Source organism: Lissotriton helveticus, chromosome 7, assembly GCF_964261635.1.
Source record: "Lissotriton helveticus chromosome 7, aLisHel1.1, whole genome shotgun sequence".
NCBI classification, from domain to species: Eukaryota; Metazoa; Chordata; class Amphibia; order Caudata; family Salamandridae; genus Lissotriton; species Lissotriton helveticus.
In genome coordinates this window covers 1,731,617,403-1,731,642,595 of record NC_136068.1, presented here as the reverse complement: position 1 = coordinate 1,731,642,595, position 25,193 = coordinate 1,731,617,403, and the positions used below count along the sequence as shown (strand labels likewise).

The 25,193-nt window shown below is 47.7% G+C and overlaps 1 protein-coding gene across 1 annotated transcript in view; it reads right to left on the bottom strand.

Annotated features, from left to right (window-relative positions):
* Positions 1–25,193, bottom strand: part of LOC144769667 (uncharacterized) — a 759,350-nt gene that overhangs the window by 264,136 nt on the left and 470,021 nt on the right. The window contains exon 22 of the mRNA XM_078653842.1: positions 425–454. Coding sequence (XP_078509968.1) covers positions 425–454 — 30 coding nt within the window. The remainder of the gene's footprint in view (positions 1–424; positions 455–25,193) is intronic.

Sequence of the window (25,193 nt, the reverse complement as noted above, 5' to 3'; positions counted from 1 at the left end):
TGCCTATATTTAAATAGTTTGCCTTTGTATTTGCTATTTTGCCTCACTTTGAATTAGACCAAACAAGGCCTTTATAAGGTGAATGTTGATGTATGACTAAGCTGAACAATTTGAGTTTGTAACTTTGCTAATCTGGAAATAAACCTTCATGGTTTGTAAATCTACTCCTCTTTTTTGAGGTGCCTTGGATTTATACTGATTTGCACAGTGCAAAATGCATCCAGCACTGCTTTAACTGTAACCTACTATCTTCAATAAAGCTATAATCTGTTAACCTACATGAACCGGCTATCTGACTCCTGCCATGCCTTTGGTGCAACAGAGTGGAGGGAGCTTCAGCATACATATTTAGACTCCAAGTAAATTAGTATTGATAGCTTACCTTAGGCTTCTTAGGCTTGTTCTGTTTTTCATCTTTCTCTGCTTCTTCAGAACTTTGAGTTTGTTCTGATTCCTACATAGAATAATTAGGATTTGTTAACATTTGATTTTTAGACACTGCATGCAGCACTAGATTTTTTCACGATTCTTACCAAGAGACTTTATAGATATTAATATCAAGATGTTAAAAGTACACTAACATGCTATTACTTTATTTATTGTTTTACTAACACAATAGACATAATAACATAACTTTTTAGAACTGTTAAGATCACTTGCAAATAGACATTGTGTGATTGACTAATTTTATTTTATAATTATTTCTAAAATCAGGCTAAAATCAAATAGCTATTTAGACAGCAATTTTCAGACTCTGGGAAATGGCAAAAGGGTAATTGTAGCCAGGTCCAAGATGCAGGAAAGTTAGGGACTATTGCTATAAGAAAGTCTCCAGTGTCAACATGCCACCATTGTATGGCTAAAGTCCTTAAGAAGGGCTTCCAAATCAATCAACCTCGATTGTATGGATAATCGGGCACATGCATCATTGTCAGTTGCATTCGCAAACAGTGCGAATCGCAATTTTTGGCTGTTTGCGAATGCATTTGACAAAATTGGGATGCATCATGTTTTTCGCAAATTTAGAAATCACAATCATGTTGCGATTTCTAAAATTGCGATTGCATTTAAGAAATCTTAATTTGCAATTTCTTAAATGCAATGCATGAACCTTTTAAATTTGCAAATTCGCAAATAGGGAGAGGTAAATTACCATGAAGTCGACCTTCATGGTAATTTGCGAAATCTTTCAAAAATGCACAAAAGTGCATTTTTGAAAGTTTAATTTTACACACACACATGCCCTTGGGGCATGTGTGTGTGAAAAATGCACTTAAAGTTATATTTCAGGGGTGCAGGGGGGGTCCTTTGGACCCCCCCTGCACCCTTGAAATTGCATTTTCAATTTGAGATTCGCAAATTGCTAATCGCAAATTGAAAATGACTTCCCATTGATTCCTATGGGCCTCTAGGCTCATAGGAATCAATGGGAAGGGATTCCTTAATTGTGATTCGCAAATTGTGAATCGCAATTAAGGAATTTTAAGAAATCGCAAAAAAAATTGTGATTTCTTGATGCACAGCCTTTTGCGATTTCTTAATTGGGATTCCTTAATTTTCGCAATTAAGAAATCGCAAACGGCAACAATGATGCATGTGGCCGATTGAACCAGTTCTACAAGAAGGACTCAAATCAATACATCATCATTGAATGGATAAAGGCCCAGTCCTAAAAGCAGGACTCCAGAGACAACACACTGCCTTTGTATGGATAAAGCATGTTTACCCTTATTTTTCTCTAGTTCCCACAGTTGGTGCAATAGTGGCTAAGGGCAGTGCAGGAGGCTGGCTTCTGCATGCAACAGAATCTCAGAGTTGGGGAGCAAAGTCTCAGCTGTGCGATGTGAGGTATGTTCACCTGCATTACTTCAGGGGATCCAATCTGGTACATTTCTATACAACCCCAGCCTTTCCAGCAGTCAGGGAGAAGGCCAGGGTTTCCAGTGGATACCCTGATTGCTGCTTTCTCCTTTTCCAGACAGGTGTGAACCAGGGTAGAGAGGGGAAGTTAAAGAGTTCTTTTGGAAGGGGATGCACAGAGAAGGAGAAGGCCATGGTTTGCGCTGGTTGGTCCAATTGTTCAACTTATCCTTTCCCAGGAACCATATGGAAACCAGCCTGGAGTTGAATAAAAGAGGTCAAAAGGAAGGAAGGTTGCACCCTCTGTTGGAAAGAGAAAGTGGGACATTGTTCACAAAGAGTGAAGGGAAAATGAATTAATTACCTTATGGTGTACAGATAAAGGAGATAAAGACCAATGTGAGGTTCAGCAGCTGTTGTGCCAGTGGTTATTCCCAGTTTGCTGAATTAAATTAAAAGTACTCTCCTGAGATTGTATATATAGGTTAGTTCATCAATGTGTTAGTTGGTGAGTGTGGTTGTTAGTGTCTCGGGATGTGTGAGTTTGGGTTACCATAGACATGGAAGGTGTTTTTATTCTAATTAGGCATTTAATCCGAGGAGTACCCTTCACCTTAACCTCTTAAATCTATTCAGAATCTCCTTCTTCCTAGACTACTCCCTTTGATGTAATAGAAATCTTCCCATTTAACGCCGTAAGAAATAACAGTGAACATAGCACTTTAAATTATCGGGTAAAATAACATAATAGCATCATCGGAGCAAGGGTATCAACAGAATACATTTTCCTCAAAAACAGAGGCCACGTCAGAATGGGGAGCAGCTCAACACCATTTCCTTGTATATATACACACACAGACACTAATTTTATTATTTTAATTGACCATATACAGCGCTCAGCTGCCTTATGGAAAGTTTGTGCTATAGAAATACTATATACATACAGACATACATACACACAGTACAAATACATCATGGGTAGAATCAGTTTATGTTCTCACACACAGACAATTCATGTTCTCCTCGCATACAGGAAACACAATGTATGAGCAGCAGCATTGCATCCTTTTTGACACACATGAAACATGTATATGACATGCAGAAACAGTGCAAGATTCCCAGACACACACAACCGAGGCAGCAGCCCCCTCTACCCTGAATCTCAGAACAATTACAGCTGAGATCTGCACAACAACGCAAGTTGCCCTTAGATGGAAGAAAGTTATAGCATGTGCAGGAGCAGCAGACTTCCCTTACATAGAGATAAGATACTCTAGGGCGGTGTGCTGATCCAGATTTTAGGTCTCGCCTAGGGTTGCAGCACATGCGCTGCTCGCTGGCGAGAGATATTGTGGATAAGGGGTTTTCAGAAGGGGATTCATTTTCATTGGCTTGGGTCACCACTTATGCTAAACGGTGGCCTGCCATTGGAAATGGGGGATTTTTGTTGTCACCCTTTCGCCTTTACGTCCGGCCCATCCAGATTGGCTTGTCTGCTTTGCGGTGGTCGCAAAGCAATTTCTTATCTTTATTAGGGGGCCAGCTGTTTTCACACAGCCGCGTGTTTATTTTTGCATTGCACTTTTACTTAAAGTGGAAGAGCAATGCAAATATAAACAAGCGGCTGAGTGAAAACAGGTGGCCAGCACTTGTTCTTTGTACGCTTGCAATGTGTGAAGTTTCAAAGCATGCAATGTGTGACTTTTCAGTTTTTCGCTCTCCCCTCTGCGCTGTTTTGCCCGCTTCTCTAACGTATTGAGGTGGCTCCGCCCATCACAACTCGAGCCATACTCGGCTGTCCAGCTTTCCACTGATCCACCACGGATAGGACAGACCCCTTCATGTATTGGTACATGCACAATTATGACTTTCCCATGCTCAAGAACTAGCCATGCGCAGACTCGAACACACTTAAACACCCTGAGGGCACCAAGCATGTGCAGCACAGCACGCTCTGTGCTGAACATTTTAATTAACGTTAAGGCTCAGCTGAGGTACGCTGCGGGGGGACCTGGGTTGAATAATGCCGCAATTACCTTAAACGCTTTACGTGAGCACCAGTTACTTATGCCACAGGATGGTGGACCCTACGCTGCTTCCTCTTCCCTCGAGTTCCCAAGGTGGCAGCTCTAGGCGCTATGCGACAACCTCTTCCATGCTTAAGAACTAGCCATGTGCAGTCACAAACACACTTAAACACATTCACCTTAAGTGGTTTACATGAGCACCCCTTACTTATGCCACAGGATGGTGGACCCTACGCCGCGCCCGCTTCTTCGAGCTCCAAAGCCGGCAGCTCTAGGCGCTACGCGACATCCTCTCCCAGGTTAACTGCGTGGTATTATCCTATTGGGCAAACTCTCTTCTCGAAATGTAACAAATACCCAATTAAACATGTTCAGTGCAGACCAGTAATACACTCAAGATACCATGTTCCCCGCTAACCGATTCGTTTGACAAGAGACTTCGTTCACACTTCCGGCCCGCGCTCACCTTAACAGGCCGAAGCCTCCCTGTGACCTCCTCACGGCCTCTGGGTGCCACAAAGACCCGGACCTCAATGGTGATTTTCATGTCCGTTTCACTGTGACTCAGGCATCAACCCCAAAACCTGGATGCCACTGGATATCGCGCCGGGGCCCGAACCCGGTTCCTCAGTTTCCAGGTCAATATCTCCGGCTGTAAGTCGACATCCTCACTTACTTCCAGTTCTCTGGTGAAGCGCCTCAAGTCGCGCTGTGGGGAACGCCACTTCAGGAAACTGGCCAACAACCAGGTAAGGGGCAGAGCGGCACTAGATTTCTACAGCACGGTGTACCTCTGTAGCGCCTAAACCCTCAGTCGCCTAAGCACTGACTCAGCTTCTTCTAGTATTGTGAATGATGTGGCCTAACGGTCAGAGCTGCCGACTTTGGTACTAGGAAACCAGGTTGGGCTAATAACTTAATCTCCACATGCGCTACATAAAAAACGGCAAAATAGGAGCTTCTGGTGTTTCTGGCCCATCCAGGCAATCAGTGTCGTAGTCGCTCTGCATTATTGCTCATGAAAAATGCCTTTTTGGGTTTCTGTGGAACTGTGGGAGATTTGCTTCGATCCAGTGAGGGATCTACATTGTGTGCCAGATTATGATACTTTCGAACCCTTTGATTGGATGGTATAGTCTGCTGGGTCTGACTCCTCAGTTGGCACTGCCAGTACTCACCCCCTCTTTACAGTTGGTTCGAACTGAGACCTGATGTCGAAGCTCGTAGGGGTGTAGTGTAGGCGGGGGATAGGTGTCACCGTTCAGTCATAGATTTTGTTGTAAAAGGCCATTGTCACCGTAGAGAGGTTTGACAAGGTAGAGATTCCAAAGAGCGCCCTAAGGTGCAAGATCTCACCTTCACCTCAGGGTGAGGCCAGCGAGGCTGAAACAAGTGCCACATGCTTGGGTGGTTGGTGGGTGGCTGACATGCCTTGTGAGTGGGGAGGGTAAAAGATTAGATGTTAAAACATACTAGAATTGCCACATATTTTCCATTATTAGAGTGAATTTGCTGTTTATGTAACAGTGTGTTTCTTGTTGAAGTTGGGTGTTTTAACCTGTTTTCTGTGGACCGGTGATGTCTGCCCTCATGATTAATAGGGTCCGGGTTGCTTAAAGGAGGCACTTCCAGCACTTTGGTCTGGACTCTTTGTTGTGCGGTCAATGTGGAACTGAAAATGGTTACTTTTCTCATGTGGTGGCACAGATGAGCTGAAAATAGTGAAATTAAATGTGAGAGCCACCCGCCTCGAGGGACCCCCCTCCTCTCCCGAAGGTGACAGTCCACAATATTACTTGTTATCTCCAGTCATCCTGTCTGTGGCTCTGTCCATTTCCTTGGACATCTATCTTTTTATCGCTCTGCCCTGCCCCCTTCTTTCTCACGTATTGGTTGATCTGATCACTGGAGGTTTCCTAATGCCCCCCTCCCCAATCATATACCATTCACGCTGTCCCATTTCCTCAAAGCGATCTGAGAAATATAAGAATAACATCTTATTTGAATGCATTCAATGTGCTATTATGAGAAGATACATTTTATTTTACAATTTAATTTAGAACTGTAGTGAAACTATAGAATTGTTGCAAAATTTTTACGATGCGATTGTTAGGTATTCCTTCCTTTTTATGACGGGCACATGCTGATGAGTTTTGCGGGGGTCAATAGGAGATTAATGCTTCATTAAGGGGAAAAAAAACAATACATTTTTCAATGCCAATAGCTCAAAATAATGTTATTGCGAGACCTATTGCATTGTAAATGCTTGTTTCTTGTTTCCAGGGAAATACCCTCAGATCATCCCTGCATCCCTCCTTCGGCATCTCTGTGGAGATTAATGTGCAGCAGAAGGCACAAAGTGATGTGTGTGGGGAGCAGGTATGAAGTGTAACAAGGGAGTGAGTACAGAATATTATGTTCTGGGGGCACCTAAGGGCACCGCAGGGGTGCACTAGGGAATGCGATGTGTATTTAACATGAGGAGTGCAGAAGGATGTGGAGTTCAGAGGCACAGAAGGGATGCAGAGCGCTAGACAGTGGGACACATAGTGCTGTGTAATAGGATGCACATGTCATTATGCAGCAGGTATGCACAGGGTGATGTTGCACATGGTGATGTCAGGGAGGTGTCAAGTGGTTGGCAGCTCATCCTGTCCTGTTTTTATTTTTATGCATTCTGGGACTTCTAAAAAACTAGGGCATGATACGCTGCTTGTGGCCGACATTTTGGTAAACAAAAGAAGATGTTCAGCCTTTCTAAGCATTAGAGTGGGAGAGGAACGGTAAGTTATAAATGGGCATAAACCCAGGTGAAATATGCTGACCTTTAATAGCAGCCCTTTACCAGATAACACAGAAGTGCTCACATAGACTCACAGCCCTGTGGTACCAGAGATAATCAGATATGCCTACTTATACAGCAGGCCCCATGCATGTGTGACACCTGTTGGGTGTCAGATACACTGTAGGTTCCTGAACAGATGTTGGAAAAAGAGGTTCCCAGCACAAAAACAACTGCAGAAGGACCAGAATCAGCCTTTTATCTTCCTGAGCACCACCCAGATTTTTCGGGCGAATGTCTGTAAGAGCTAGAGCTGGTGTGCTATTGCACAGCCATCCACTACTCAACATCCCACCCCCCACAGATGTGGATTACTGAATCTTAGGGCATCGGTGTGAGAAGCTTAGATGCCAGAGTCTCAGAGATTAAAGGGGGTTGCTAGTTTGAGCCTCATTTGGTAGCGATGCTGGCTGATTTGGACGCCTGTTTCTTGAGGAAGCTTCTCCTCCTCATCATTTAGGCAGATAGTAGTAGGACCCTTTCTTCTCAGTGATAGAGGTCTTCTCTGCCTGTCAGCTCCAAAGGGAGTGTGCAGGGATGGGACATATTGAGGAATGTAAGTCATGCTTCATCTCTTTATCCTTTTTTTTTTCTTTTTTCAAAGCAAAACATTTCTTTATTAAAACCACAATTTGTTTTAACAATTGGGACCTGCTGGTGGGTCTTTACAACCAAAAATCGCTTAAAAATAAACATATTGTTCAATTGATTACTGGATGGAAACATTTCACACAAACTTTCCAGCATCCAATTAGCCAGGCACAACATCTCTAATACTACAGACATTAAACATGTTCCTGTAAGTAATGTGATACAGTGTTGTCTTGCTGAAATCAAAACACATACCCATACAGAAAAACAGCGATGGTAACAGAGTTGTAATGTCAATCACACTACCTAAAGAAAAGAATACCTATACTTGCGGTTACCTTTTGACATTTCATTATTCTCACAAACCTCCAGAGTATTTCATGGCATTGACTGGTGCATATTGATTTGCACTCTTCCTAAGTGGGAGGAAATGCAGATCTCCATGGGCAGCTTTGGATTGATTTTATGAGTTTCAAGAGAAGGTAAGACTTACCCTGAACTATCTTTTACACTATTCTTTGGCGTCTCATGTTTTTTAGTGGAACTTGCATCATTTTGTGGCCAAAACACTGAACAACTTACATTGAGGTTGGTGTGGGGAGGTGGGCTGATGTGTAGCTCAAGTGCTACATGAAACATGAAGAGTTCAAGTGAGAGAACGGTTTCCATAGTTGTGAAACACTGTTGACAATGTCTCTTTATCCTTTTCAATTCAACAAACAGACTCACAATTCCACCGCTCTAATTAACAACATTTTCACTATACTAATCCACCACTAATCCTTTTTGGGTTCTGGAGTAGCATGCTACTGGCCAAAAAGTGCTTTGACGCCTTGTCAGGGGTAGTAAGCGCTATATAGATTTAATTACAGTACAATTATAATACAATGAATCTAAAGGGTAGCAGCCGGGATGAGTCCTGAGTACTGCTTCAACTAGGTTGTCTCTCTGGTAACACTGTAGCCTCAGTGGTGGGTTAATACTATAATGACATTCATCTTGGTGAATTCCAGAGCATGGAGCTCAATGGTACTTTGACTCCTTACATTTGTCTATGTGCTCATTGTATTGTCGTCGTCATGCATCAATGTCCCATGGACAAGGTTTTTTGGATGAAGCAACCCTTTAGAAATAAGGGGGAGGCCGCTCTCTCGGTAGTGTAAGCAGTATATGTTATTTATAATACCAAATCAATGCATTGGTGTTAATCCAGTGTTTAATTTTAGCCAACGGTTGCCATTGGTGGTCACTGGCACTTATTTTTGGGGACCAGCACTTATTTTTCCCCATCAGATATTTACCTAGCGCAGGAAAGAGAAAAACACACACATGGGAAAGACAGAGGAAAAGAAATAAAAGCAGAATGGTTACAAAGGGAGAAATCAGGAGCATGCAAGAGTGGGATAACTGGGAAAGGTGTGCCTGGTAGTGGATTAAAGAAGCATGAGATAGAATTAAAACTAACAGTATTGAAATTCTGCATCTCAATGCTTTTACTCCAGGGGCTGCAGGCTTTTGGAGTAGAGCTTCAGGCACAAGCAATCTTTCTTTTACAAATTAGGCACTGATTAATCAGCTGTTATCCTTAGTACCTTCTTCAGGACATAGAGGAAATAGTAGATTCTGTAATTGGCTTAGGTCTTTTGAAGTGAGATACACTAATGCTGACTCGATACCTGGAGTAAGATGTTTCCTTATTTGTGTATTAATGGTGAAATGCCATCAATCAACAACCTAAACCTCTGCTGCCAGCAACCTGGTTTTAACACTTGCAACTGCGGCTGCTCCAACCCGAATTGAATGGTCGGTATTGTTACAAAGTAGACTTCTCAGTAGGTGGCTATTTGATCTTCCATATTAGAGGATTCCCACTCATAAGCCATAGCTATTGTGGTTAAGGTGATATTCATATAGGGCCTCATTATGCGTTTGGCGGTTTAGGAGTTGAATTGCCCGCTCCCACCAGCGCCAAACCCAGGTACAAACCACCTGCCAGATCCAGAGTTTTCTCCTGTCTGGTGGGCAGATCTTTGGCGTTTCCAGGGTGGTGCCTATGAAATAGGCACTGAAATGTGAAAAACAAAGGTAGTGCCTGCACAGCATGGACTACTGCAGTCCATGCCGTGCAGGTACTGGTGTACATGCACACAGGGGGGCACATGTTATGGCCCCTGTTGCATCCACATATAATGAGGACGAAGGGGGCTGTGTAGGGTCTCCTTTGTTTCCTCACTACCACACTTTTCATAGTGGTTGCACTGCCAAGCATATTGTGGCCTCAATACTGCCGCACCACCTCCAGGGAGTCTGATCTGTTGTGGTGTTTCCAGGGAGGCCCGGCTGCCCTGGTCCTAATGGCACGGTTGGAAGTTGGCGACCGCTGCGCCCCTTGAGCCTAGCTCTCTGTGGACCACCAGACTTGCAATGAAGCCTTAAGGCTAGCTGGGGGGCAGAACTGAAAAAAACTGGCAAAAGGCTACAATTTTTACATTTTCTATTACTTTATTCACTACATTTTTGCTATCGATTTCAGCTAATTAATCAAGATGTATCCATTCTGGAGATATATTGAAATTTGCACAGCCTCACTTGTAGTAAATGTTTCTAGCTAAAAGCGGTTGTGCTGAAGACTTATCTAGGTAAATGTTGCCACTAGTTGTCTGTTTTTGACTTTTTTTTCATCATGCAACTCTGATATTTAATGTATGTTTTAACACAATGTTTTAAAAAAGTTTGCATACTTCATAAAGTTATAAATGTTTGCAAAGTATAAAAAAACAAGTCATGAAGCTTGAGGGCTTTACTTTTTCAAGACTCTTGAAAACGAATTTGTGGGGCTTTTTGTTCCTATTTTTTTATGCTTCAATATTGCCATCTCGTTGGCACCTTCAAGTCGGATTGGGCCAGGTTGGATAGAGCCGCATCAGGGGTTTGGTTGAGCGGGATCATGCTTAATTTCGAGGATATTTTGTTTAATAGGGTGTGCTGGTTCACGTTTTTTAAGTTTTTAATCCTTATCTTTGTATTTTTTATTTGGCACCAGAGTGTTGATTTAGTGCAAAGGAGTTTAAAGGGAATCAGGATGTGGTCTGACCAGTTGACTGTGATGGGGCAGTCTCTTTTGACGCTTCCTTTTTTGTGATAATCCAATTGAATAGATGTCTTTAGAGCGTGTAGCACCTGAGCAAGCGTGTTACAGGTCATTTATGCTGATGAAGTTTTCCAGTTAGGTATGCTGCCACTTGGTCATGGGGATTTCCCCAAAGGGGGGTTGAACTCCCGTAGAAAAATGTGGAATGAGGGGGAGCATCTGTTTACTGCATGATTATTTCTTCTACAAGGGAGTGTGGTATATGGTGTGTATTATTATAGGAATGGTTTCAGAAACTTGTATGCCTGTGCATCATGTTGCCACACGTGTTATAGGCAGTATTGTTTTTGTGCCTTTGTGCACATAAAACAATCGTATAAAATATTTTGCAACGTTGCTGCTGCATTGCATTACATTTTTTTTTACAAATTCACACACAGTGGTGCAAATAGCCCCTTATGTGGCTTTGTAAATCTGAATTAAGTCTTGAGTTGCTGTGATGATGACGACAGGTCATTTAGTGAGATAAGACTTCCAGGAATTGCAAGGAGGCAGCACTTCTTTCTAATGTTCATTGATTGGATGGTAGACTTTTGCAAATAGTAGATACATCATTTGACCCAGAATACAATGTGCCTTTTCTACATCCCTGGATGTCTGCTTAGTCTTCATTTCCTCATGTATTTGAGGTCCTGCAGTTTTTATTGGGATGTTCATATTGTTTGTAGTTTTTGGAACATTAAAATCATATACCTTGAATAGCATTCATTGTCATAGATGTCTATAATATCAGATGGTCACAATGACTTTGACTGAAATTTGTTAAAGGTATAATTTCCTTTTTTTCTCAGTTCATCTAACATCGTTTGTGTCCTTGGTGTTTCTAGTACAATTTTGAGTTACAAAAAAAGTGGATATGCCATATAAGTAACCCACCCCATTTTTTCATCCGCAGAAAGCTACAGAAATCGCTTGGTGTCAATGACCCATGAAAGGGAGCTCTACTCTTGAAATCAGAGTAACCTTCTAGTTACTTCTAGAGATTCCCCTTTCCTGATGGAATACTCAGGGGCAAATTTGGACTACCAAGGACTCCCCTCCACACACACAATATTGATAACCACAGAATATATGTCATTTTCATTAGCGGAATACCAAAAAGTAATTAATGAGGAACCTATGATGGTGCCTTCAATTTGTGAAACAAATAATAAATCTGGACACAAATCCACCAGTCGGCAGCCACCCTAGTAATAGTATAGTGGTGGGAGCAGAGTTGCTGAATGCTTCTCCAGAGTACAAAACTCCAAACCAAAATTGCAGCTTTGAGTTCACTCCACACTGTTGAAAACCGAGACAAAGAAACTTTTCGGATAGCTTTTGTGTGACTCTGTAGCAACAGTGTTGTGGGAACTTGCAAGGCATCTCATTAAATAGGTAAGATATTATATCTTCCAAATGAAAATTGAAAACAAATCTTAGCTTCTCAATCTAGGCTTGAGTCAGAAATTTGCCTGACTAAACATACTTGTAGATGAAGGCTTCACAAGGGCCGAAAAGACCCTACTGAGACTGGGATTAACACTAGGGAAACGTGGCATAGCTCAGACCTGGAGGAAGGCTACACCACCCAGCCTGGCTAAATAGAAACAAGGCATGGACAGATGTTGCATACTCGAACATCCCTTTTATGAGGCCAGAGGTTGTCCTCATGTACGCTGTATGACCTGGGGCGACTGGGAAGGATTCCAGGCAAACTAATGATGATTAATGTTACTTATACTAGAAACAATGCAGGTTAGGCAATGTCATGACCAACATTCACCAATATGACTCTGCAATACCATGATGCAGTCTAGTGGTTGGGGTGGAGCTAAGGGGAGTAACAGGAATGGGAGGAGCTGGGGAAAGACCTCGAGGCAGTTAGAGTAGGGACAGGGTCGAAAGAAGAAGCAGAAATAAAAGCTCTTTGATAATGCACACTTGGTGTCTGTCATGATTAGTAGCACGATGCTACAGCTGGCGACGAGGGTGAGATCGGGCACATCGTGCAACCAGTGTTGATCCCGTGACGCTGCATGACCCTGTCCCCGGTGGCGCAAGTGAGAACTTTGCCCTCGCGACCACCTTGACCAAAGGGAGCGCAGCAGCGAAGATTGAGCCGCCAGGAACACTGCCTGCCTGTCCCGAAGCTCCGTGGCTGTGGAGGCTGCGTGGAGCGTGGCGTGCTGCAAGTGAGTGCCTTGAAGGAAGCACCAAGCGCGATCGCGCGCCAAAAGAATCCAAAAGCTCACCCCCGAAGCGTGAGTCTCGGAAGGGACAGAGGACGCGACGTCGGGAGCTCACCCCGGTCGTACCTGTGCCGTTCGCTGCTGTGGTGGAGGCAGTGACAGCCTCTGCATCCAAAAGGAAGCCCCTGCACCCGGGTAGTGTGGCGAGTGGGGCCGAGCGACTGAAATATTGAAGAGAGAGCCAAGTCTCGTGAGAGCCGAGATTTCACAGCTGCTGCCATCTTTAGGTCAGGCAGCCACAGACATCCCCTATGTGAGGACTGTGAGCGGCCATTTTTGAGTCAGGCAAGCACGGTTTGGAAATAAGCTTTGGCAAACTAAAAGGAAAACAAGCAATGACGCACATAACAGCCAAGCATTGGTAAATACAAACGAACAAGCATTGGTAAATGTAAACTAACAAACATTGGCAAATGTAGCTGAGCAAGCATTGATGACTGTAAGTGAACAATAAGGAACAAGCCGTGGCAAATGTAAAGGAGCAATCAGTGGCAAGTGGACGGAACAAGCCTTGGCAAATGTAACAGAACAAGCCTTGGCAAATGTAAAAAGGAACAAGCATTGATAAATATAAGCAAACAAGCATTGGCAAAGGTAAATGCGCGAACATTGACAAGCGTGAAGGAACAAGCATGATGAATGTAGATGAACAAGCCTTGGCAAATGTACAAGAACACGTATTAGCAAATGCAAGAATTGCAACAAAACAAGTACAAGCAAATGCAAGGATCAAGCCAAGATAACGATTGAGAATAAATAAACACAGGCAACTGCAAGGCCTGAAATAGACGAGCCCGAGAAGAAACAAGCGTCAAAGGTAAATAAGCACAAGGAAATGTAAGGTGCGACTACAAAGAACGCAGGTAAATACAAGTCACGAATGCAACAAGCACCAGCCCATACAAGCCTCAGATGCAACAAGCCCAAGCAAATGCAAGCATTAAATGTAAGCAAGCCCGAGCACATGCACGTTTCAAATGTAGTCGAACACAAGTAACTACAAATTCTGAAGTAAATAAATGCAAGCAAATGTAAGCTTAAACATAAACAAGCATTGGCAAGCGCAAAAGCCAGAGCTCCAGGGGGCGTGGCTTAGCGGGCGAAGATGGCGGTCGCAGCTTGCTAGAGCTCCCGCCGGCCCGGCACATATCTGACTGTTTATCCTGGCCCCCGGACCCGAACAACACACCACTTGTGGGGCGAGTGTAGCGGAAGGTGCTCAGTGCTCTCCGACGCCGAGAGTGGTGCCCTTGGGCCATTTGATGCGGCTGAACCGCCGACAGCAGTTGCGGCCTAGTCTCGACCGCAGAGGCCGGGACCTCGAGTTTGGCACCGCCGGGCAGGAGGGCTTGTAGGCGGGCCGGCCGCGCTGCACTTTGGCCGGGGCCCAGAGCCTATTTGAGACGGCGGCAGCCCTGGTCCCAGACCTGCCATACGGACGGCTGGGAGTACTCCGACCCTATCAGCGGCGCTTCTGGGCCGTTTGCTGCAGCTGAATCGCCGGCGGCGAACTGCGGCCTAGTCCCACACAGTGATTCAGAAAAGGGGGTGGTGATGAACAGAGTGCCTGAATTAAGCAGACCACTCTTACCCAGTCCAAAGATCAGGGCTTGATCCATCACCGTTTTTTAGCTCACTGCACCATCCCAGCTCAAAACATGGCTATATGCAAATTAGTCTGTTCCTGTCCCAGTGCATGATGGGAACAGGGCAAACCAAACTACCAAGCCAATTCTTATACTGGGAAGGAAACAAGCTTCCGGGGACCGGTTTCTGCCATTTCAGGCGTCTTCGGCCCGGCTTGCTTGAATCCTGATGGTGCAATGAGCAAGGGACTCACATCTGAGTATACCCTTCCACGCTTATGGTGGACAAAATGATTCAGAAAAGGGGGTGGTGATGAACAGAGTGCCTGAATTAAGCAGACCACTCTTACCCAGTCCAAAGATCAGGGCTTGATCCATCACCGTTTTTTAGCTCACTGCACCATCCCAGCTCAGAACTTGGCTATATGCAAATTAGTCTGTTCCTGTCCCAGTGCATGATGGGAACAGGGCAAACCAAACTACCAAGCCAATTCTTATACTGGGAAGGAAACAAGCTTCCGGGGACCGGTTTCTGCCATTTCAGGCGTCTTCGGCCCGGCTTGCTTGAATCCTGATGGTGCAATGAGCAAGGGACTCACATCTGAGTATACCCTTCCACGCTTATGGTGGACAAAATGATTCAGAAAAGGGGGTGGTGATGAACAGAGTGCCTGAATTAAGCAGACCACTCTTACCCAGTCCAAAGATCAGGGCTTGATCCATCACCGTTTTTTAGCTCACTGCACCATCCCAGCTCAGAACTTGGCTATATGCAAATTAGTCTGTTCCTGTCCCAGTGCATGATGGGAACAGGGCAAACCAAACTACCAAGCCAATTCTTATACTGGGAAGGAAACAAGCTTCCGGGGACCGGTTTCTGCCATTTCAGGCGTCTTCGGCCCGGCTTGCTTGAATCCTGATGGTGCAATGAGCAAGGGACTCACATCTGAGTATACCCTTCCACGGTTATGGTGGACAAAATGATTCAGAAAAGGGGGTGGTGATGAACAGAGTGCCTGAATTAAGCAGACCACTCTTACCCAGTCCAAAGATCAGGGCTTGATCCATCACCGTTTTTTAGCTCACTGCACCATCCCAGCTCAGAACTTGGCTATATGCAAATTAGTCTGTTCCTGTCCCAGTGCATGATGGGAACAGGGCAAACCAAACTACCAAGCCAATTCTTATACTGGGAAGGAAACAAGCTTCCGGGGACCGGTTTCTGCCATTTCAGGCGTCTTCGGCCCGGCTTGCTTGAATCCTGATGGTGCAATGAGCAAGGGACTCACATCTGAGTATACCCTTCCACGCTTATGGTGGACAAAATGATTCAGAAAAGGGGGTGGTGATGAACAGAGTGCCTGAATTAAGCAGACCACTCTTACCCAGTCCAAAGATCAGGGCTTGATCCATCACCGTTTTTTAGCTCACTGCACCATCTCAGCTCAGAACTTGGCTATATGCAAATTAGTCTGTTCCTGTCCCAGTGCATGATGGGAACAGGGCAAACCAAACTACCAAGCCAATTCTTATACTGGGAAGGAAACAAGCTTCCGGGGACCGGTTTCTGCCATTTCAGGCGTCTTCGGCCCGGCTTGCTTGAATCCTGATGGTGCAATGAGCAAGGGACTCACATCTGAGTATACCCTTCCACGCTTATGGTGGACAAAATGATTCAGAAAAGGGGGTGGTGATGAACAGAGTGCCTGAATTAAGCAGACCACTCTTACCCAGTCCAAAGATCAGGGCTTGATCCATCACCGTTTTTTAGCTCACTGCACCATCCCAGCTCAGAACTTGGCTATATGCAAATTAGTCTGTTCCTGTCCCAGTGCATGATGGGAACAGGGCAAACCAAACTACCAAGCCAATTCTTATACTGGGAAGGAAACAAGCTTCCGGGGACCGGTTTCTGCCATTTCAGGCGTCTTCGGCCCGGCTTGCTTGAATCCTGATGGTGCAATGAGCAAGGGACTCACATCTGAGTATACCCTTCCACGCTTATGGTGGACAAAATGATTCAGAAAAGGGGGTGGTGATGAACAGAGTGCCTGAATTAAGCAGACCACTCTTACCCAGTCCAAAGATCAGGGCTTGATCCATCACCGTTTTTTAGCTCACTGCACCATCCCAGCTTCAGACACTCTGTTCATCACCACCCCCTTTTCTGTATCGGTAGTCCCACACAGTGACGCCGGGACCTCGATTTCGGGCTGGAGGGCCTGTCAGTGGCCCGACCGCACTGGACTCCTGCCTGAATAATATTGGTGGCGGCGGAGCAGCGGGTGAGTCCCCAGCTGTCCTGCCTGCGTCTGTGGTGGCGACTGGGGCACGAAGGACACTGTGAGGGGCGGCGGCCTACATCGCCGGAGCCTGGTGGTGGTGTCTGACGGCGGCCGCGACGGGAACGCGGTGGAATCTTGGATCCGAGGCCTTTGGTGCACGGCCTTCTTCGACTGCCTGGGTGGAGCGCTGCTACACTTCCCTCGACAGCGGCTGGTGTATGGCAGGACGGACTGGCGTGGTCGGTACCAGTGGCTGGCGCAGCCTGGAAGCGGGCTATCCACAGTGAGTGTCTTCCCCTGACTACTAGAGTGCGTAGGGCCGCGGTACCCGGTGGCATAGTGCACACGCCCAGCAGTACGTGGGACACGGACCTGTGCCGTACTAAGGCATAATCGTGACTGGCCTGTGGTACTGGTGTTATCCCCGACTGTTCTGGTCGCCAGTGGCAGTGGGGTCGTCTACACCCAGGAGCAAGGGAGCGACTGGGTTGGCTTACGCTGGACATTTGCTGGAGGTGTAAGGTGTCTGCGCTGGTGCAAGCGTTTATAACGTAGAGGCCCCCTTGAAGTGCACTACGATTATGACCAGGGGAGGGACCTATTGACAAATTCACGGGACCCCCCAGTGGGGGACCAGGACCATCTGGAGGAGGGCAGGGAGCAGGACCGGACAATGCGGCACTTATGGCAGCGATCACCCAGTCAAGAGACACGCTGGACGCCAAAATTGGGGCAGTGGGAGCGGATGTGACCCTGCTGCGTCAGGACCTACGGAATGCAGTTGCCCGGATTACCGAGATGGAATCCAGAATCTCGGTGGTGGAGGACGACGTCGGGACCCTGAAGCAGAAAGTGGCGGCAATGGAAAACATTCAAAGGGGCCTGGCGCTTCGTGTGGAAGATGCTGAAGGACGCGCGCGCAGGAACAACCTTCGCTTTGTTGGATTTCCGGAGAGGTGTGAGAAAGGGAACATGGAGCAGTTTCTGTCCCAGTGGCTGGAGAGCTGGCTACCCCCGGAGGTTCTTTCCAACTGCTTTGTAATTGAGTGTGCGCATCGGGCCCTAACACAGAGACCACCGGAGGGTGAGCGGCCCAGACCAGTGATAGCCAGGCTTCTGAATTATCATGATAGAGATGCTATCTTGCGGGAAGCAAGGACCAGAGACTCTATTTTATTCAAAAATCAGAAGATCATGATCTTTCCTGACTACACCAGGCTGGTGCAGCAGCAACGACAATCCTTTATAGCTGCCAAGGCGAAACTGCGAGGCCTGAAAATCCAATGCTCCCTGCTGTATCCGGCCCGCCTGCGGGTAGTCTTCCAGTCGCGGACGCACTTCTTCGATACGCCGGAGGCTGTCTTCCAATGGACGGATGAAACGGTGCGGATCAGGCCACATGCCCAACCGGGACTGAACCCGGGCCACTCGAGAGAATCGTCGCGGGAACGGGGAGACCAACCTGCCCGAAGCAGAAGGAACCGAAGGTCCAGATCGAGGAAGCGCTCCAAATCCGTTGATGGGACACAAGATAGTGGGACAGTGGAATCCAATCACTCTGGCCAGGGCCACTGAGGGCCTGGAGAGGACTGAGTTGATTTGTCGGTGTCATGGGCTCCGGCTGGGTGGAGTCGGCCGGCCTTGTCCTATCATTTGGGGACGTGAACACTGTCTGTATTACTGATTCTACATGATGCCTTATACATGTGTGGGGTTGTGGGAGGGGTTCGGGTGGCTACTCTATTGGGGCTACACACCTTCTCCTTGAGTGGGAGTTGACGGGGGGGTGTTTCTACCGTTTGCAGGGGTGTTGGGATCCATTGGTATGGTTGGCCTTGGGTCCTCCGTTGTGGGTCCGAGGTTGCCCATGCCGCGACAGGTACTTCAGAGTTTTATGAGGTATAGGGGTGGGGGGGTGGGGGTTGGGGGTTGGGGGCAGGGGGGAGGAGGGGCGGGGTTGGGGTTGCCTTGGGTTGGGGTGGGGGGGAGGCTGTTCTGGTTGTGGGGGGGAGTTGGGGGGGTGGGGGGGGGCTGCACGTGGGTTTATCTGATCTCTTTGTGTTCGTGTGTTCGTGTTGGGTGTGTGGATGAGGCGCGGCGGGCCTGCTTGGTTCGTCCCGATTGACTATGGCTGAAGTACCTCCGGGGCTCCTCGGTGAGTCCATGCGAGTAGTAACCTGGAATGTCAGGGGGATGCTCGACAAGATCAAACGGGGGGCTATTTTGCGGTGGGGGAAGAGGGCAGCTGCAGATGTATTGTTGCTACAGGAAACGCACATGATGGGATCAAAGGTGCTTAGCCTGCAGAGGTTCGGCTATCAACAAATATTCCATGCCGGATTCTCTAGGGGGTCCAGAGGAGTTGCCATCTTGGTGCATCGCAGGTTGGCCTACATCCACGAGAGACAGTGGGCAGATCCACAGGGTCGCTACATTTTTATAACAGGGAAGGTGGGTACTGAACCGGTGGTGTTTGGGAGTGTCTACGCCCCTCCTCCATTACAGTGGTCTTTATCTGAGAGGTTGTTTGCGGTATGGGAAGACATCCCAGAGTCCCTGGCAGTGGTGGGAGGCGACTGGAATGAGGTAATGGATGTGTGTGTGGACCGTCAGAGATTGCAGGGAGTGTTGACGGCTGCCCCCTCTACCCGATTGAGTGCACTGGTGCAGGGGATGGGCTGGATGGATGTGTGGCGCCATATGCACCCCAAGGCACGCGAGTTCACGTATGTTTCTGCGGTACATGGCTCCTTCTCGAGATTGGATTATATATTTGTGCCTCATGGGTATCTGGACAGAGTGCAGGAGGCAGGGATCTTACCGAGAGGGTTGTCTGACCACTCCCCGGTGGCAGTTAGGGTCGACCTACTTAGAAAACGACACCCGTTTCGGTGGAGGATGTCCTCGTGGCACCTTCAGCAGCCTGATTATGTCCAACATTTGCGGGGTGCGATTGCCCATTATTGGCAGGAAAACCTAGTGGGCGACATAGATGCCGTTGTAGTTTGGGAAGCCATGAAGCCCACCATACGGGGTGTGGACATCACGTGGTGTGCGGCGGCCCGCAGACGACGTCGTGAAGGAGTCGCTAAGGCAGCCACACTGGTGGAGACCTTAGAGCGGCGGTGTCGAGGAGGGGGCGACGAGATTGCAGTGCGGCTGCTCCTGCAGGCACAGCAGTCCTATGCGTCGGTGTTACTCGATGAAGTTAGACTAGCGTGGCTAGCCACGGGAAGTAGAGTATATCAATGGGGGGATAAGTCTTGCACGATGCTCCATCGGTTATGTCAACGTACTCTCCAGCCGATAACGCTTCCGGGCTTGACTGCTGGGGACGGAGTGGTGATTACTGACCCGGCTGAGCTGGCAGCGAGTTTTGCGCGCTACTATACGGCGCAGTATGCTCCGCGGGATTGTCTATCCACAGATGAGGTTGCTAAATTCATTGACGACTTACCTCCGAGGGCGGTCTCGGATGAGACTAAGACACTCTTAGACCTTCCCCTTACGGCGGAGGAACTAGGAGACACACTGGGACAACTCAACACGGGGAAGGCGCCAGGGCCGAGCGGCTTCCCGAGTGAATTCTACAAGAAATTCCAGATCCAATTGGGTTCCCACTACCAGCATGCGTTGGAAGCGGCGAGAACACAGGGTAGGCTGCCATCAGACTGGCGGCACGCCGAGATTGTGGTCTTTCAGAAGCCGGGCAGACCCCCGGACAGACATGCCTCTTACCGCCCCATTTCCCTCCTCGACATAGAGGCCAAGATACTGGCAAAGGCGTTAGCGAACCGCCTGCTCACGTATGTGACGGACCTGGTCCATCCGGACCAGGCCGGATTTATGCCGGGCAGGGCGACACGACACAACATTCGACGGGCGCAGGCGGCGGTCGATGCCATGAGAGCCAAGGGGGAACGGGCGGCTCTGCTACTGGCGGATATTGATAGGGCTTTCGACTCGGTTAGCTGGGCGTACCTATTTGCGCTCCTACCGCGTCTCAATTTGGGCCCAGTGTTTATCTCCTATGTTAAATTACTCTATACTGATATCTCCGCGTCGGTACGGGTCTCCGGGGCGGTCTCTGGGAAGTTTCCAATTGGTCGGGGTACCCGACAGGGTTGCCCCCTCTCCCCGTACTTATTTGCCCTGGCTATTGAGCCTCTGGCCGCTTGGGTGCGCATAGATGCGCAGATGCGAGGCTTTGAGTGGAGTGGGGGCCTCACAGATAGAATCGCGTTATATGCCGATGACGCCCTTTTTTTTCTTACCGACCTGCACAAGTCGGGCCCCGAGTTTTGGACATTCTGCGTATTTTCGGGGAGGTATCGGGCCTCTATCTGAACCCACGTAAGTCTACTTTGTGGGCGTTGAATGGCGGGAGGGTGGAGGACCCCTGGGCATCAGATCTGCAGGTGGCAACCGGGGGATTGAAATACCTGGGAGTGTTCCTCTCTGACTCTATGGATATTGCATGGGAGCGTAACATAGTGCCTGTGTGGGAGAGGGTCCAGGCGGACGTGAAAACATGGTCTCGGATGCCATTGACTATTTTCGGTAGGTCTGCGATCTTCAAGATGGTGGCACTCCCGCGCCTGTTGTACCAGCTGCAGAACTACCCTCACTTGATTGCCCCCCAATGGTTTCGGCGGGTCAACTCTGTGTTGGGCCGTTTCTTGTGGGCAGGGGGTGCTGCTAGAGTGGCGCTGCGGACGTGCTTCCTGTCCACGTACTGTGGTGGTCTAGCCACGTCAGACCTATTGTCCTATTATCAAGCCTCCCAGCTCCTGATCCTTAATGAATGGTGGTATGGAGACAGGGGAGACCCAGCGTATGCTCTGGAGCGCTCGCTGATGGGTAGTAACACACTCCACACGATCCTGTACTCGGCTGGGCTGCGGAGGGCGTTGCCATGTGTCACACCAGTGGTTTTTGTTGTATGGCGACAGGCACTGCGTCGCATGGGCTGGTGGGGTAGACTGACGGCGGAGACTCCGCTGTGGAAGAACGGGCGGCTTCCCGCGCTGGCCTCGCTGGCGGGGTTTGACGGCTGGGATGCCATTGGGATTTTGTCATTGGGTCATGTGCTGACTGGGGTCACCCTCAAATCATTCCAGGAACTCAGCGCTGAATTTCACATGCCCAGGACCCAATTTTTTCGGTACCTACAGTTCCGCCATGCCCTAGCACCTAGCATAGCTGACATGGAGGCACTCCCGGAATTTAGCCCGGTTGAAGCGAAGGTCTTCATGGGAGACCTTGGAGATAAGAAGGTGTCCCGAATTTATCAAATGCTGGTCACTCACTGCTCCGCCACCCTGTTTTCCCTTAAGGCCGCCTGGGAGGAGGATGTAGGTCCCCTGGATGAGGATGATTGGAGGGAGGCCCTGGAATCCCCACGGGGGGCTGCCATTGCCATACGACTTAGGCTGATCCAATTTAAGTACCTACACAGGGCCTACTACACCAGAGAGCGCTTATGGAAGGCGGGCCTGATTGGATCACCGGAGTGTCTGCGCTGTGGGGCTGCAATGGGCACGCTGTTGCATACGGTGTGGTCATGTATTGGGCTGGTCAGATTCTGGAGGGGTGTTTGGGATTACTTGTCTGAGGTGTTGGGATGGGATCTGCCCCGAACCCCTCGATTAGGTTTGCTCCATGTGCTGGAGGGTATAGGTGGCAATATATATAAACGTCATTTGTTGTTGCTGGGGCTTGTTGTTGCCAAGAGGGACCTGGCCAGAGCGTGGAAGGGAGAGCGAGCCCCCCCCCTGTGTGCATGGAAGGCTGGGCTGGACTCCTGTATGGGACTGGAACGCCCTGTATTTGAGGCCAGAGGGTGTCCCCGAAAGCATTTTAAGATATGGAAGCGATGGGCGGACTATAGAGGATTGCTACTGGACCCTCCCGCAGAACTAGAACTAGAACAAGAAATACTGGTGGAGGATGTTGGGCGGGCCTAGGCGATGCTTCATGCCTAACACAATACGACACTGTACTGTATGTTTTTTTTTTCCTTTCTTATACTCATGTGCAGAGGGTTAGGGAGGGATAAGGGGAGGGTAGCATGGTAGTTGGGTGGTTGTGGTTGGTGGGCGGAGGAAGGGAGGGGGAGTTTTAAGTATTTTCTCTTGTCTATTGTTTAGATTTTGTACTGATGATAAAACGTGACGTGATGCTTGGTGGTGATCTCCTGAATGTGGAGAACCATGCCTTTCATACTGCTTAATCACTTAATAAAAACTTGTTGTGAAAAAAAAAAAAAGCCAGAGCTCCAGTAAACAAACATTGACTAGTACAAAAGCTGCAACAGCCTAACGAGCAGTGGCAAATGCAAGAGCTGAACTAAAGCAAGCAAATGCACGAAGTGTAATTAAGTAAGCACTAGCAAATGCAAGGAATGCAATAAAACAAGCTTAAGCGAATGCAAGAAGAGTAACGAAATGAGCATAAGCAAATGCAAGAGACAAATAAAGATAACGGTGAACACAAACAAGCACTAATACCAGCGACAAGAAGGGAAATGAACAAAAGTGACTGTTAGCAACGAGCACTGGAAAATGCAAGATTCACAGTGCACCAAGCACAAGCCAGTGCCAGAAACAAGCAAAGATTGCACTGAATGTAAACAAGCACGGACGAACACCAGTTCCGAAGTCAGCGAGCGCAAGCAAGTGCAAATCCTGAATGCACCAAGCAAATGCAGATCTCGAATGTAACGAGCATGAGCAAAGGCAAGTGCCAAAGTAAACAAGAATCTTCCTCCTTCATGGCAGTGGGAAAAGCAACACAACGGTCCAATCCCTGCATTGAAGTGCCGTCCCCAGTGACACAGACTCAGAGTCTGGGTCCCAAATGGAACCGGTGGCTGGAATCACTGGACGATTTCCTTGACGCAATCGGTGAACGAAGAGATGGAACATGTCTGATGCTACTCCTCCAGCTGGTGGGTCATGAGGGCCGACGCTTAATCAGAACATTCTCTGGAAAGGACACAGAGACCTATGAAAGACTCCAAGAAAAGCTACACGCCCATTTCAACGCACAGGCAGGTGTGGATCATGATTGCATTGCCTTCAACACAGCATGGCAGGAACCAGGAGAACCATTGCCAAACTTCATCACCCGGTTGCAAAGTTTGGTACAATGCTGCCATTTAAACGCATTTACAAATGAAGTAGCAGTTCGGCTCCGAATAATTGAAGGCTGTTCAAGTTCTAACACGAAGCGCAAGATCCTTCGAGGGCATTGGTCGCTAAAGGAGATCATCAGGAAGGCCGACGTTGGAGAGCGAGTAAAAGCAAGGGAAATAGTAAACAAACTGCACCCGCAAAGACACTAATAAAGCTCAAGAAACAAACAAAACCAGAAACAGGGAGGATGAAGGCAGACCAAAGATAAGACAGCGGGAGAGACAAAGTGACATGAAATACTCTGAGTCAACAATACAAAAGACCGGGAGGATCCAGGATTACGACAGCCGCACTGATACAACCTCAAGGAGTTATTAAACCTCAAGGAGTCATTCAATGTATGGTGCAAACGATTCTGAAGCCGATGAAGTGTCCAGTAGGACAGATCGCATCAATGGACCAGATGACAGCTTGCCCAACAAATGTGCAAGACAGACAAATTATGGAAGACCGGACCAGTCACGTCAACACTGTAAACCGGTACACAAACACGCCCGAGCACCTCACCGCTCACCAAATTCTGAAGATGAGTCAGAGGAAGCATCAAGCAGTGAGACACATCGCACCTGTAGCCAGATGTCCGATTAGTAGCATGATGCTACAGACTATAATCCACATCTGAAAAGATGTTAAGAGATGTATAAGATGCATGCAGGTAATGGTTTCAGAAACTTGTATGCCTGTGCATCATGGTGCCATACATTTATGGTTGATTTATGTAAGTCATTGAAAAACCATAAAACGTTACACTTTTATTTATCATCAGTTGGGAACAAACAAGAAAATCAACACTATTCCAATCTGCAGGAGCCCTGGGAGTAATAGAAGTATACTGAAGGTGCGAAATGCCTAGGGCGAGAAAAAAGGGTTACAGCAACAATGGCACATGCTCTACACCACAAAAATTGGACCAGGGAGCAACAAAATCTAGGTCCCATGCTTTCTCTCTGGCAGTCTCGGAATGCCCCGTGGTGTTGGGAGAGATCTGGCCTCTGCTAAGTGGGAACGACGTGAAGGGTTCCAAGATGTCACTGGGCCTAGATTCTAGTTGCATCATGTCACAGAATGCATACAGTTGCTGGTGACAATACACAAGGTCGGCGAGCCACATCTGGACCATTGGAGCTTGCGATCTGCCCAGTGAATCCCCACCCTATGTTTGGCCATAAGGAGCATGATGGTGATTAATCTTCAGGAGTCATACGGCGCATCTCGGATAAACACCAATGATCGGAGAAGGAGATATATGCCTGCTGGTAACGTCTCCCAATGTTCAGAAAACTTCAGTCCAGAAAGTGAAAACTCTGGGGCAATACCAGGAGAGGTGGATGAAGTCATCGTGGGGTGCCCGGCAGCATTGACAATTAGACCAAGGTGTGAGAGTTGCATGGGTGTGCAGTAGAAACGATGTGTAAATTTAAAGT